This window comes from Gigantopelta aegis, unplaced genomic scaffold, assembly GCF_016097555.1.
Source record: "Gigantopelta aegis isolate Gae_Host unplaced genomic scaffold, Gae_host_genome ctg1973_pilon_pilon:::debris, whole genome shotgun sequence".
In the NCBI taxonomy this organism is placed as follows: Eukaryota; Metazoa; Mollusca; class Gastropoda; order Neomphalida; family Peltospiridae; genus Gigantopelta; species Gigantopelta aegis.
In genome coordinates, this window is record NW_024532816.1 from 101,480 (window position 1) to 117,273 (window position 15,794).

The window sequence follows — 15,794 nt, forward strand, 5'->3', positions numbered from 1 at the left end:
GTTGACGTGATGTACACAAATCTTATGAAAATTACTGATTTACAATGTCACAAGTACTTTCATGTCAAGCAAATTTACATTCTCCACTTCAAGGACATGCTATATTGCATTTATGGGTTCCTATGGTGGGCGGGGTCTGATAGTTCTTTTTCTCATATATGTAGGTAGTCCACTTCTTAAGTAAAGAAGACTGCAATAAATATATTCTTGAACTCAAATTGATCTACTGTAATAAATTTGAAAATAGGTAAACTCTGCTTGTTCAAGTCAGGACACACCCAATTACCTCAGATTATATAGGGAGATCCACCAAATTGCCCAATAAAATGGCTGTGCACACCAAAATGCATTCTCTTATATAATTAAAACTGTTATAATCATTTGATCATATAATAACAGTGAATCCCTCAATGACCTTAGGTCACACCCATCAGTAAAGTAAATAATGTTAACAAAGTATGTGACACTTGTTGGTACTCATGATCTTATAAAAAACAACTAATTTGTATAGTAACCACTAATTGTATGGGAGTCACTACTATAAATTCCAAGAGATAAGATAGCCTCGAGGTCTATAAGCTAACTCTCTGAAATATGGGTCAAGGAGAGAGTCATTTTTTTCCAATCCATGGACACAACATTCGTTTAAAAGATGGAGGCTCTCTTGTTGAAAGAGTAACAGACTCTCGAAAACCATGCTGTGGTGTTTACAAGAAGGGCCTTGGAAATGAACTGTCTCTTTCAGGTTAAAATTATAAAGTGTCAACAGAAGAACAAGAAAATCCTTCTAACCTCACAATGGTGAGACCAATGATACAAGAGTGTGTACTAGAGATTGCTCTCATTAGTTTAATGATAAATCAATTACAATCATCTTTTATTTTAGGTAATTGGTATCACGACACAGAATCCTAATGAGATTACAGATCTCAACAATGCTATATCATTACATGATTTACAACAAGGCTATAACTCAAGTCAGTTCTGGTGTGTTGAGATAGCCTCATTATCAAAAAACTACTAAGAAAATTGACTCACACAGACAGTACAGAGATATGAGACTTAAAGAGAATGACACTATTGGCTTAATGATTACTCAATCTGGTTATGTTCACCTCTTTAAAAATGGAATGGACAAAGAATTAATTTGGAATAATTTGCCAAGTCATCAGTCTTTGTGGGGAATTGTGGAGCTTAATGGAAATATAACAGCCGTCAAGCTAATAATAAGATTGGTAAGTTTAATGGACCAGAATATATTACAAGTTCACAACACAACATTATTGTATAACTATATATTAAGTCACTATTATATTTTTACAGTATCTAATATGTCACTTGAAAAAAGATGGTATTGAGCGACGACGGCCCTTACCACCACTTCCACATACAATTCCAGCAGAACCTTATAGTCTTCCAATAATACCAGTCGAGGACTCTAACAACATTACCAAACCTAACACCTGTCAAAACACATAATGAACAAGGTACAAGAAGACGAACTCTCTCTAAAAGTCGTTCTGAGGAACGACTAGTTGATCGTGGACCTGAGTCTGTTACATCCCTAATTCAGCAACGTCTAAATTGTCTTGAAGAAGAAAATGCTATGTTACAATTACTACAAACACAACAACAACAAGAAATATTAAGACTAGAAGAGGAGAAGAATCGATATCAAGAACACTGCAGTGATCTTGAGGAACAAGTTGCAATATTACGTGCACCAGTTATTACAATCCAGAAGAAGTCCAGTAGTTACCACTCCAGATCCTGATCATGACATTAGTTTCTGGGAAGTTAATCACCACGAATTGGACATTGGTGATCGTGTTATAGGTAGAGGTGGATGGGGAGAAGTCCGTGAGGGTACATTCCGGGGGCACAAGGTAGCAGTAAAAGCAGCTATATCAAGAGATATTATCTCCTCATTATGTATCACTTGTTAGAAGAGAGATCAGTCTTATGGCCAAAGTCCGTCATCCCAATCTTGTTTTATTTATAGCCGCAGTTATTGATCAAGCTACAGGAAGTCCAATCATTGTGATAGAGCTTCTTGATACTAGTCTTCGTAAGGCATATCAAGAAGGTCAGCTAAAACGACTAGTTAGCAAATTAAGGATTATGAGAGATGTCGCTGCTGCCTTGAATTATCTTCATTTGCATAGAGAGCCTATAATTCATAGAGATGTTAGTAGCGCTAATGTCTTGCTAGAAGCAATAGGAGGTGGTGAATGGAAGGGCAAATTGTCTGACTTTGGTTCTGCTAATATGGCTAGGCTAGCAACAACTGCTGCTCCAGGAGCTGAGGTTTATGCTGCTCCAGAGGTACCACGTAGTTCTATAGCAAGCTCAACAAATGTTCCTCAACTGCCAAGTATTGATGTATATAGCTATGGTATACTGCTTTGTGAAGTTCTTGCTGGACAATTTCCACTTCGCGATGCATTTCCAGGCATGTTGCAGATGGTAGCATCCACGTCATTACCTATGCATCGGTTGACATTGTCTTGTATTGAAACAAGATCCAACAAGGAGACCAGCAATGCATGATGTTCTGGCTCAAATAAATAGATGTTTGAATGAAATATAATTAATTACAATCAATTAGTAAAACTTGTTTGGTTTATTTATTAAACAGCATAGAAACAATTGTTATTGTTTTTAAATATATAATGCAATAATACAATTTCACAAATAGAAATATAATGAAACAAATATTGTCAAACACTGGTATATGATTATATTTTTGCAATTTTTTTTACTATTATAATAAATTTATAATTAATATAATAAATAATAACAGTACTAGTTTATGGCTCAATATTGTGTCCATGAATATGTCCCTAAGACAGTAGTAAAAATGAGCTGAGCCACAATTAAAGACACTACTGTGTATATCATAGCAGATCTGAAAGGTAGAGCACACAGCTGAGATACAAATGTTGACACTGTTGTCAAACTACCACAAAAGCCAATAGCAATCCCAAATAATAGAGCACTCATTATAACATTATCAGGAGTTTCAATAGAAGTGTAAGCAATGACACTAAAGTACCAGCTAATATCACGGAACCTACAGAATTAGCTAAAAAGGTACCAAGTGGAAAATCTTTAATAAATTTGAATTTGCCGGAATGTTTATCAAGAAAAACTAAGACGCCATCGTATATATGTACCCAAACCTCCAAAGATCAATGAAAACATTATTTGGTAGCTGTTAGTGAAAAGGCATATCAAAATTATATTCAAAGTCACAAATGTATAGCCAGCTATGGAGAAAAGTAACAATAACCAGGTCTTGTTTAGACAACAATATATTACAGAGCAACACTTCATGCTGCCATTATTTGAAAATGACAATAATTCAGCACTGTTCTTACCTAACAACAAAGCCGCTACTGGCATACCTACTCCTAACAAAAGAACACTGAAGAAACCCAGGCACGAGAAGCATGCTGTGCTGAATGTAGTGGTTGTAATGTCGTTTCATTCAACTGCAGGAGGACTTTGGAAGCCTCAGCATTCCAAGAAGAGAAGGTAGTAAGTGATCCACACAACCCAGTTGACAATGATGTGTATAAGATCTTGTGTTTTTCTTGCAACTTATCTTTATATGCTATTAGGGCACCAATAAATGTTGTTCCCAAAACCTGAGCCCCACATAGAAGGGAAATGTTGCACTCCATCCCACAAGGAGAAATAAGAGAGATAGATACGTAACAGAACTCCAACATATGTGGCCAATAAAGTCCAATGATGGTGATAAAATGTTCAAGGGTTTGATATGCTCTAGGTCTCTGGGTATCTTGCTGTTTTTCCAAGCTATCATCATCTTGATTTTCAGCTGGCACTGATCCATATTTGAGTGGTTGTTCAACAGGATGTATTGTCACAGAAGACTCACTACTACTTGTACTGAATGCCATAATAAATGGAGTGACATTATACCATATGATTTAAATAGGAAAAATGTAGACAGACTCTCTTGTAAGCAAACTTCCAGCCATCTGTTATTGTAGCTAGTTCAAATAACCCACTTTGTATACTTGTGTGATAACTTTAAAGACTTGTTGCTAATGACACTACCATATGGAGCTATCATTAGTATGGATGTCTGAAGCATCGCTCTTTTAAAAACTCAACAAATTTTAATTGTTTGTCTAATGTCATTATTAGTGAATAGATGAAACATTGAATTCACACAGTATAAAACACACACCACACACACACTATATATAGTATCAATCAACTTAAAATATTTTCATTGACAAGCTTCAATGGCTGCTCTCTGCCGAACTGTTTCTTTAGTGATATTACGTTGAAGCTTTTCCATCCTTTCCTATAGGAAATTGAAATACAACTCAGTTATTTAATGGCATTGTTTAATGAGGAAATGAGTATCCTTAACATCTCTAAGATGAGGAAGTAATCTATTAATTAATAATTTGAACACGACTCCTTTCACTCAACATGAAGGGACATGTCTTATTTACTTAACACAAAACAGTTGTCACTTCATTTTAATAATTCACTTGGGAATTATAGAGAGTCATTAATCTATAACTTCTTATTGTTTACCAATTACTATATAAACAACTACACATACTTCCCTCCTTCTCTTTGTCTACTAAGTATAGTGCTATACAAGATAGTATCCAATGTAGTTGTGAAGTATCTATACTTTCTTGTACCTGTACATTCTGAAGTATGTCATTGACTAATAGAATTCTTCTCCTAGAGATAGCTAATTTCTTAATATAAGTATCTAAGTCAATGGGAACTTTTTGCTTCTCAGATAACTGTCGTAGCTCTATAAAATGATAAATATTGTAATTAATAATGATATATTCATAATGAGTAATTGATTTAACTATTAGTGTTTTGTCTCTGCAACAAAATCAACAACCAATGAGCAAACGATATTAGTGATACTAGACACTCTGAAATAGATTGTACCTTCGGCCAATTTATCAATCTGTTCTCTCAATTCAGATTGGCTGTTCCTACATGTAGAAATAACAAATTTATTAAAACATTAGCTTGATAAAATAAGAATACAAAATGGAGCATCGTTAGAACCATCTGGTATATATCTAGCCCCTCCCCTTCATTCACCTGACTTGTTCAACCTTTTCATCAATTTGTTGTACAGCAGGTTTAAGAGCACCAAGTATACCCGCAGCCAAGACATTCTCCTGTCGTTGTTTTTCCTCACCAGAAGTTGCGGGAGGTTGGGACTCCGTCGGAAGAGTATCAGTAACAGGAGATTCAATCTCAACACTGGAAGCCATGATGAATAGTGGGCGGAGCCAATACTATATGACGTCATCTAAAACCCAGGTGGTGGAAGCTTCCAGTGGATTCTCCTCTTTTTTTATTTCACTTTCTAAAGTTCTACGAAGAAAATGAGCAAAACAGTGAAAGATACCAAGTTTTATGGTAAGTTTGAAGAGGACAATCTTCTATTCACTAACCCTGAGGGGAAATTATTGACTATTAAATTATTCATATTGAGTTGGTTCCTGTAACAATATATTATTGATAAGTATTTTCACAAAAAAGTGTAACTGTTCTTATTGTCACTTACAGTTCATTCGTTTATAGTTAGAGGTGTCGTTTTACATTAAGAACTATGCAATTAGGATTATATAATAATAGAAAACCCTTGTTTTGTCAAAGGACTACTTTAATAACATTTCTCCTTAGACTAAATCTTTGTAATTTATAATAGATACATTAGTTATACACAAATGTACATAATATCATTACTATTACATCAGAGTAGAAGTCTACTCAATGTGAGGGTTAAAAATTGATGGCACTTGTACTATTCTGACCACAAATGACTTACTTCCTCAAAACAAACAAAAGATATAGCTGATATTAAAAATAAAGTGATGAATTTTGTCTTTTATATTGCGTTCCTCAGATTTATTGGGTGTTCAACCTGATGCCACTGAGGCAGAATTGAAGAAGGCTTATCGTAAGATGGCTCTTAAGTATCATCCTGATAAAAATCCCAGGATCGGAAAATGAAGAGAAGGTAACAACAATTTTGTTGTATTGACACTTTGTTACTTTAATAACTAGTATAAAGCTTAATTTATTGGTATTTGGGAATTATCTTACTAATGGTAGCTATCCTAGGTCACTGTAGTAAGTACTGATGTTCACTAGTCTAGAGCTTACTAATGGTAGCTATCCTAGGTCACTGTGGTAAGTACTGATGTTCACTAGTCTAGAGCTTACTAATGGTAGCTATCCTAGGTCACTGTGGTAAGTACTGATGTTCACTAGTCTAGAGTTCACAATGGTAGCTATCCTAGGTCACTGTGGTAAGTACTGATGTTCACTAGTCTAGAGTTCACTAATGGTAGCTATCCTAGGTCACTGTGGTAAGTACTGATGTTCACTAGTCTAGAGTTTACTAATGGTAGCTATCCTAGGTCACTGTGGTAAGTACTGATGTTCACTAGTCTAGAGTTCACTAATGGTAGCTATCCTAGGTCACTGTGGTAAGTACTGATGTTCACTAGTCTAGAGTTCACTAATGGTAGCTATCCTAGGTCACTGTGGTAAGTACTGATGTTCACTAGTCTAGAGTTCACTAATGGTAGCTATCCTAGGTCACTGTGGTAAGTACTGATGTTCACTAGTCTAGAGTTCACTAATGGTAGCTATCCTAGGTCACTGTGGTAAGTACTGATGTTCATTATGAAAATGTTTTTTATCTTTCTAGTTCAAGTCAATAGCTCAAGCATATGAAGTATTATCTAATGAGAAGACAAGAGAACTTTACGATAAAGGAGGTGAAGAAGCTCTCAAAGAAGGTGGCGGAGGTGGACACTCAGGTAATTCAAATTCAATTTAATTTATATAATACAGTTTGTGTGAAATTGACTCTCATTTTTGATTCTAGCAATGGATATATTTGATATTGTGTTTGGTATGGGAAGAGATAAACGCTCACGAGAGAAGAGAACTAAAGACATGATGTATCAACTTAGAGTATGTATCATTCCACATAACAGGACTTTGTCCATTGTTTGATCATTTATTAATCTAATTTGCCTATCCTTCAAGTTCTCACTTATCAATCTGTTTCTCCACTCACATGACATTGTTCCATAGGTATCACTTGATGAGATGTACAATGGAAGCAAAAGAAAACTGGCTATCCAAAGAAATGTTATTTGTTCTGCTTGCCAAGGAAAAGGAGGCAAAGAGGTGTGCTCCTACATTAATAAAAAATAATTAAAAACGTCTAATGACAAATAATTGACAATATTATATCATTACATAAAGGGTGCTGTCAGAACGTGTACTGTGTGTGATGGACAAGGAACTAGAGTAAGACAATAAACATAATCATAATATATAGTTGTTATTAATTCCTATAGGTTGCTATGCAACAAACTTGCTCCTGGATTTGTGGCACGACAAATGTTGCCATGTAACGTGTGTGGAGGAAAAGGGGAGATTATCAATGGTAGGATAATATAGTGTGTGTTAATAATGTAACTGGATAATTTGTTATATAGTGTGTGTTAATAATGTAACTGAATAAGTTGTTATATAATGTGTGTTAATAATGTAACTGAATAATTTGATATATATAGTGCGTTAATAATGTAACTGAATAATTTGTTATATAGTGTGTGTTAATAATGTAACTGGATAATTTTTATATAGATAAGGACAAATGTAAAGAGTGCTATGGACATAAAGTAGTCAGTGATAAGAAGATATTAGAGGTGTGGCTAGCGATGGATAAAATGGATAGATGAATGGATGGATGGATGGATGGATGGATAGATAGATGGATGCATGATGATAGATGGATGGACAAAGCGAAGGGCAATGATAAAGAGATTTAGTTTATTATTATATATTCTGTCATCAGGTACATGTTGATAAAGGCATGAAAGATGGAGACAAAGTCACATTTAGAGGAGAATCAACTCAGGTATGTATTACTTCACAGTGCACTTTCTTTCTATCTTCTTTATATTTGTTGACATTCTTGTTATCTCTTCTAGCAACCTGGTTATGAGACTGGAGATGTTCTTATATTCTTGGAAGAGAGTGAGCATCATCTTTTTAAACGGAAGGGACACCGATCTCTTTATGACACTAGTAAGATGCATGTGCAGGTTTATTACTCTTCTTTCCTCCCCCTTCTTTGCTAGGATGTCAATTTAGCTGAAGCACTGACGGGTTGTAAGAAGATCATCACAACATTGGATGATAGAAAGCTTGTAGTTCAGACTTTACCTGGAGAAGTCATCAAACATGGTCAGTATTACTCTTCTGTGTATGAAGTCATAATTATGTATGATAATTGTAGGTGATGTAAAGGTGGTACTCAATGAAGGTATGCCTCAATATAGGAACCCATTTGATAAAGGACGACTTGTCATAAAATTTAATGTAAGCTTATGTTATAATATTTCAGTGTGTGTGTGTGTGTGTGTGTGTGTGTGTGTGCGTGAATGAATATATCTCTTTTATCTCTCTCCAGGTCGTCTTTCCTCCAAATAACTTTTTGTCATCAGACAATGATTTTGAAAACGCTGAAGAAACTGCTTCCTGAACAAGATGATGTAATTATACCAGATGATTGTGAACAAGTCAGTATCACTTCATATCTAAATGTCTTACTGTACAATTTTCGTAATTTTTTAATCTTTTCTCTGAACAGAAAATCACAGATTACCTAAATTAAAAATGTGAAATAAATCTTACATATAGTACACAAAATATGTTACATTTTGTAATCCATATCACTTGTAATTTGATTATATCATTATATACAATAGGCACATCTTGAGGACATTGATCCAGAGGCAGAAAGACAGAAAGAAGATATTCAGTGAGTAATAGTTCAAGTGTCTAATACAAAAAAACATTAGACAATAATACAGTACATTATATCACAACTCTTGATTATTTGAATAAAACAGCTGATTGTTAAATGCTTATATTGCCAACTTGTTAATATTATACTCTCTCTTTGTTTATTAGGATGAGAGTGATGGCCATATGGGAGGTGCTCGAACAGTACAATGTCAGACTCAGTAGGAGTGGACTCCTTTTCATGCAGTAATTATTATTATTGTTCTTATTATTATTTATCCTTGCATTATTCTAAAATAATTGATATAATTATAATTATGAAGTATTGTTGGTTTTGTGTTTTTCACAAAATTACTAAATTCTTAATAAACAATTATTAATTTTTAGTACTTAACTTAATTGATTGTAGGAGGGGCTAAGCCCCACCCCTTATTTATTGAGCAGATGTCTTCCAGGGCAGATGGTGTAAAACGAAGACAACAACCGAACAGAACAAGTAAAATTAGAACTTAGTTAAAGTTGGATGGATTTATTGAATAATGTTTCTTTTGCTCAATACAAATATCAGCACAATGTTCACAAAGCATGGACTTCCTGATCCTCACCTCCTAAACCTGAAACATTAACTATAGTATAGTCTAATGTCTCCCAATTATTCTTGGGAGGGAAGCATCAGGAGATTCTGTTCCTATAAAAATTGCTCCAGCATGAATCTGTGCAGGCCAATCAAAGTGCTTATTGTCATGATTGCAATAATGTCATCTTGCATTCTTGAAATGGCAATAGAAGACATGAGAATATCAATACAAGTAGCTTTCATAAAAACCAAACAGACATACTAGTTGTCATACATGTGTGACATTTGAAAATCTACGTACTGTCTTTGCTCTCAGTCATACCCATTTCACAAGACAGCTTTATTAACAGAGTCTCTAGACGTGTTTTCCCTTCCCAGAAATGTCAAGCAACATGAGATCATAACTATGTGTAGCAAAGGGATGACTTCCTATCATTTACAAGAATATATTGTATTATTAAATAGTCAACTTATCTCAATTGTATTTCATTTAAATAGATCATTAATAATCACAATTCATGTCATGATGTCATGTATTTATGTTTACATGTTGTAGAATCCCGTCAACAAAGTAGAGCCGGTCGATCTATCAAATTACCTCAACGACTTAATGATATATATGTTACTAGCTCCAGTGATTTCACACAGCAATTAACAACATGTGAAAGATTATTAGATGAAGGGTAAATATAACATGACTGACATTGTAGACCAGTTATAGTATTAATATCAATGTATTTAACATACAGCAAAAGTAACCTACAACAATAGGAGTAACCCTTTTTCATTTTGTTTACAGTGGTCTTGAGGTCCATATCTATGGTGTGGGCTCTGCTATTAACAGAGCAATTAATTTAGCACTTCAATTGCGTGAGAAATTAGGCTCCAAAATTGAGGTATTTGTAAAAAGAGATTGTTACAGTACTTTAAAGTTATTTGTTGTAGACTTCAATCTCTACCTCTTCAGTAGATATTGATCAGTTAGACTTTTTAGAGGTTAGTTGTATTCGTTTTGCAGTCTTAATGACATTTCAATATATTCTAATTTAGTTTTGTTTGGTATTCTGAAACTGAAAGTTTAATAATGTTTTAGTGAGGGATGGTTTATTTATTATATACCATTGTATCTATAATACAGCCTGGCCATTAGTTGTTATGCTTTATAATACTTGACAATATGTATTATTGTAATTATTATTATATTATAATTATGTAGATTACATTGCCAGAACCAGAAACAAGAGGAAGAAAGTGTTTCTTTTATTATGTATTAAAACATGGAAGATACACGCATAATATAATTTCCAAATTTTTGTGGGCGTGGCAATGGTGGGTGCGGTAAACTTGTTGAATTCAGCAGGGGGCCATTATGTTGCTATCTATGAGAGAGATGGTGGTTTGGCTCGGTGTGGGCCCATTTGAAGCATTCTTACACAGTGTGGGTCTGCTCTTTTTCGTGTTGTTATTGACTTTACGAGTGGAACAAGTTCTGACGGGAACATGGCATGTCGTGTTCATCCCTCTGTACACAGCATTAGCTCTAGACGCCTATTACAACGCCATTCAATACACCAGAATCATTAACTTTGTAGTAAGGGAGAATCAGAACATTTTTTTCTCTATATTTCACTTTGTGATGTTATTAATCCGAATTACATTGCTGGTGTATGCAGAGATAGAGACAGCTAATGTATTAGATGGTTCTTCTCAGGAAGAATATTTAATTCTACCATACTTGTTGATTTTTTGTTTTCTTGTGTTTTCGTTTAGTTCCTGTTACTAGATCTGTCAAAAGTGATCAGGAATAAAAAAATTTCATTTTAAAGTATACTTATCATCATCTGTTTATTTGTGTTTGTAATATCAATAATGATAATATTATATTGTAATATTAATATACGTATAAAGTATAGATCATGCACTGTGGAGTTATGCCAGTTTGAATATAATTTTACGTATTCAAATTTCAATGAATATTTTTACTTGAATGCAAACTGCAGGGTGGGGCTCAAGAGCAAGGATATGGCCAAGAGAAGCAGCAGAGGATGTGTTGCTAGTGATGACTTTGAAGTACCCATCAGACTAGTCGAGATTATGTTAATGCTTTCTTGGTTTTAAAGTAAAGGCACTTAGCAATAGTTATGATTCAATTCGTGATGATGAATTGAGTCCGAAGGACCTTCATATGAAATCATTGCAGAGTGATGTAGCATCATCAACAACTCCAAGAGTATTACCAAACAAAAGGATCAAAGGCTTGGATGGTCCATCAGCTATATAGCCATCACCAAGAATGGTCTTTTAGCAGTATCCGAATGGCGAGGTAACTCAGTATCATTGGTCACAAAAGAGAGTTTCATAATGAAGACATTTGGAAGGCGTCAACTAACAAAGGAGAGTATCATTTACAATCGTCTGTCTGGTGTACCTACTAGGAACAGTGAACTCCATGGTGAATCAATGGTGAGTTACATGAGCCTACTGGTATAGCAATTACTAAAGAAAACAAAATTATTGTAGTGGACAGCAAAAACAATCGCATACAACTGTTTTCAATAACAGGATTACCTCTTATTGCAGTTGGAACAGAAAAAAATGGCGATATTCAGTTCAATTTACCATATGATGCATGTTTAGATGCAGGTGGTCGTATTTATGTTAGCGATTCCTTCAACCCATCAGATTCAAGTTTTGACACCAGAATTCTATTTGTCTCATAAATTTGGACAAAGAGGTTCTTCTCTTGGCAAATTTGAATACCCTTTAGGAATGGCAATTGACAAAGAAGGGATGATATATGTCTGTGATCGAGACAACAATCGCGTACAAAAGATGAGTGTTATGGCAGATGTGTAGCTGAATTTAAACATGATAGGTTATTGTATCCAATTAAAGTAGCTGTCGATGATACCAAGAATATTGTCTATGTGAGCTATAGTTTTGCTCCTGAAGTTGCCATGTTTGATTCAAGCTCTGGTAAATTCATTAGTACTTTTTGTTCTCAAACACCTGGAGGAGAAAAAATTAAAGCGACCACGTGGTATAGCTGTAGATGAAACAGGCGATGTGTTTGTGTGTGCGATACTTCTAGAAATGAAGTTTGGTTATTTTAGTTGTAATATATGTATATCTAATATCTATTAGTATTTTTCTGTATCATATTATACTGTTTGATCAAAACAAGTCTATGTATTTAGAATAGTTTATATATATATTATATATATATTATGCCATTACAACTCATGATATTGTTTAATTCTACTCCTGTCATATTTAATTTCAATATATGTTTCTGCATGGAAGGCTTCAACCCAACTAATCCCTGACGTAACTGAATAACCGAAAGTTCTAGAAAAATAACTAGCTAGTGCTTACCATGAGAGCCACACCTAATCTGAGAGGTCCACGCCTACAGTTGTTGAGAGCAAGGTAATTTTTTTAAATACTATTATTTTTTTGTACATAGTGTCCATTAGATTATTTAGATATTGAGTAACAAAACAGTAATTATGACAGGTGTTACTGAAATGATCGTGATTTCATTGCCTTTATCAGAGCAAACAGTTTGAGATCAAGTAAGGTATGAATAGACTTCAATGGTTATGGCCTTTTGTCGTAAATGGTACTTTGTGATGAAGTTAATATTAAGAACTGAGACTTTAACATTGGTATCTAAGTGTACTGGTTTTTACATTAAAACTATCTCTGACACTTATAAGACAGGAACTATTAGTTTCATTGTGCATGTGTGGATTTTAAAGGCTTTGTTGTCATAGATTGTGTGTGCATATATAGGTGTAGGAAGAGGGGGGCACAGGGGGCACGTGCCCCCCCCCCCCCACCCAATATTTTTGGTATATAGTGAGATGGTTTCACAATCAACTGATTTATATTAGCCACTTTTCAATCCCTATCCTCATAATACAATTTACAGCTGTAGATGCACATTTTATGTAAAAAACATTTTTAAAATTTTTGTCAGTGTAAACGACAGAAGGTTTATTTTGGTTGTTATTGAAATACTTCATTGTTAAACTGAACAATGTTAAAAATGTTACATATGTGCCCCCCGAATGACAAAATTGTTCCTACACCTATGGCATATATATCTTTTCAATTATTAACACTGTCAAAAATCAACTGAGAAGATTGCTTTTGTATGTTGTTACTATAAATAGCAACATGAATTGTCTGTTACTATATTTAGGGTTAAATAAAGGTATCAGTAGATAATTTCATTAAATCAGTTGTTCACAGCTCCATGTTGTTTTTGATCATATAAGTCACATGACTTAAGACATGATTCACATGACTTATTACTGATGTACTATAGAATGTCACATGGTCAGAGTGGGTATTAGTGAGCCTATATAACTTTAGCTGATCTCATCTCTAGTGAACCCTAATATGGTCTAGTTCTCATATAATCTCTCTTAAAGCAACACTATAGTTTTCATAACCATAGTATCCTTCTTATCAATGAGATTGGAGTATTCCCATAGACTTCATGTCTATACATCAAATTTGTAATATAAACCATTTGTCAGCATGCGTGCGTAAGCTCAGTACTATAATTATACACAATGAAGTAACTATAATCACACTGTGTTACCAAAGTCAGAGTACTTAATTGTATTCCTAATAGTGTCTAATATAGACATTATGAAGTACATGTGTATTAGTATGATACAATTAAGCCTTTTTATAGAATAAGGACATTTGTTTAATAATACTTTGAAATATTAGTATTGGACTAGAACAAGCACCATTGAAGGATATGCTTACCATTTCCTTGATGAACTATTCTACCTTAATATTGACTTAATAATTGATGTCATCAAGTCCTTTGTGACAACGTTATGATGTAATGCTGATTGGCTTTTCCTTTTACCTTTAAAGGAAATTGTTTATTGCTTTATAAATAGTAATAAATTCTATCACTTTATTGTGTCTGTATGACAGTTTAGGCCACAGTGAAATGGCAGTTATTATAATTGTAGACACATTTCTAAGCTTTTCTGTTGATAATAAACATATATATATAATTATATATAGTATATATATATATATATATACTATATAGGTTTGACATCAAAGAGAGATATTGATTTTGGCAAGTACAAAGTTCGTTATGATTACATCTACCTGTGTTGGTGTTTTCCACCAATACTACTATGTAGGGGAACTTTGTACGGGATGACAAACACAACATCAAAGTGTTGACCTATTACTATAATAACACTTCAAAAGTGATTATAAGAGCTCATGCTATACATGTGCTACTTACACACAGACATGGAATATATTGTATTAGGTCTTCTCATGAAATTTTGTTTTATTTCTCTTATCTTTGATAAAGATATGTTCTCTGGACATTTGTTTAAGTTAAGTTTTTAAAAGGCATAACTTTGATATACAACAGATTAATCATAAAGTAGTAAGAAAGTTATCACTTATTCTCATCTCCTATTAATACATGTTTTTCTATTCTGAGAATGTTAACTTGATTGTTTTGGACCATTTTACTTACAACTATCAATGCCTATTTTAATTCTTTTTCATTTTGTTATTGTCTGCAACTAAAGAAGAAGCAGATAAATAATATTTACTAATAATTCACACCTCGTTAGCTACCTATTGTTAGCACTAGACACAAAGATCAATTCGTTGATAACAAAATCAGTTTAGAGGGCTGTCTTTAGATAATAATAGTTATTATCACAGTTACTATGTGGTATAGTCAAGATACCTTATATGGAGATAAAGTGTACTATGACTAAAACTTAATGATCTGTATAGTTATTATTACTGATACTATTAAGTAAAACTTTCTTGCTCTATATTAAGTATATATAGACCTTCTTCAGGATATGACGTGTGTGGATTGAACATATTTTATAGTTATTAATTGGTATTATGTATTAATATTGTCATCCATAATAGGAAGAACTAGTGATATCTTTTAAGTATAATCATGACTTCTTTTTAAATTAATTCATTAGTTGCTAACACGTTCACATCATTGGATATTACTTAACTGAATATAACGATTGTCACACACAAATTCTTCAAGTTGATTCATTTGAATGTTGACACAATCATATGATTAGAAGCATTTGAAATATTTATATAATAATATTCACAACTTATCAACATATCAATAAAATAACGCTAAGTGGGAGCTGTATTGTCACAGTGGTAGTTTTATTCAGTTATATACAGTAGTATATTTGTTATTAACAATTATATATTTAATAATCTGGATTAGAAATCAGTCATTTGGTTTCAATGAGATTTGTCATTGTTAACAAAACGATAACAAACTATATCAAAAGTTCACGTTGGTTTATTGGTTCGTTGG

The 15,794-nt window shown here is 33.6% G+C and overlaps 1 protein-coding gene across 1 annotated transcript; it reads left to right on the forward strand.

Annotated features, from left to right (window-relative positions):
* Positions 1–5,405: 5,405 nt before the first annotated feature.
* Positions 5,406–9,081, forward strand: LOC121391240 (dnaJ homolog subfamily A member 1-like). Its single transcript, XM_041522931.1, is given in 14 exon segments — positions 5,406–5,439; positions 5,930–6,018; positions 6,020–6,043; positions 6,740–6,851; positions 6,920–7,008; positions 7,132–7,227; positions 7,306–7,350; positions 7,698–7,754; positions 7,904–7,966; positions 8,040–8,111; positions 8,113–8,136; positions 8,190–8,295; positions 8,348–8,430; positions 9,025–9,081. Coding segments are annotated over 14 exon segments (951 nt in total).
* Positions 9,082–15,794: the final 6,713 nt, after the last annotated feature.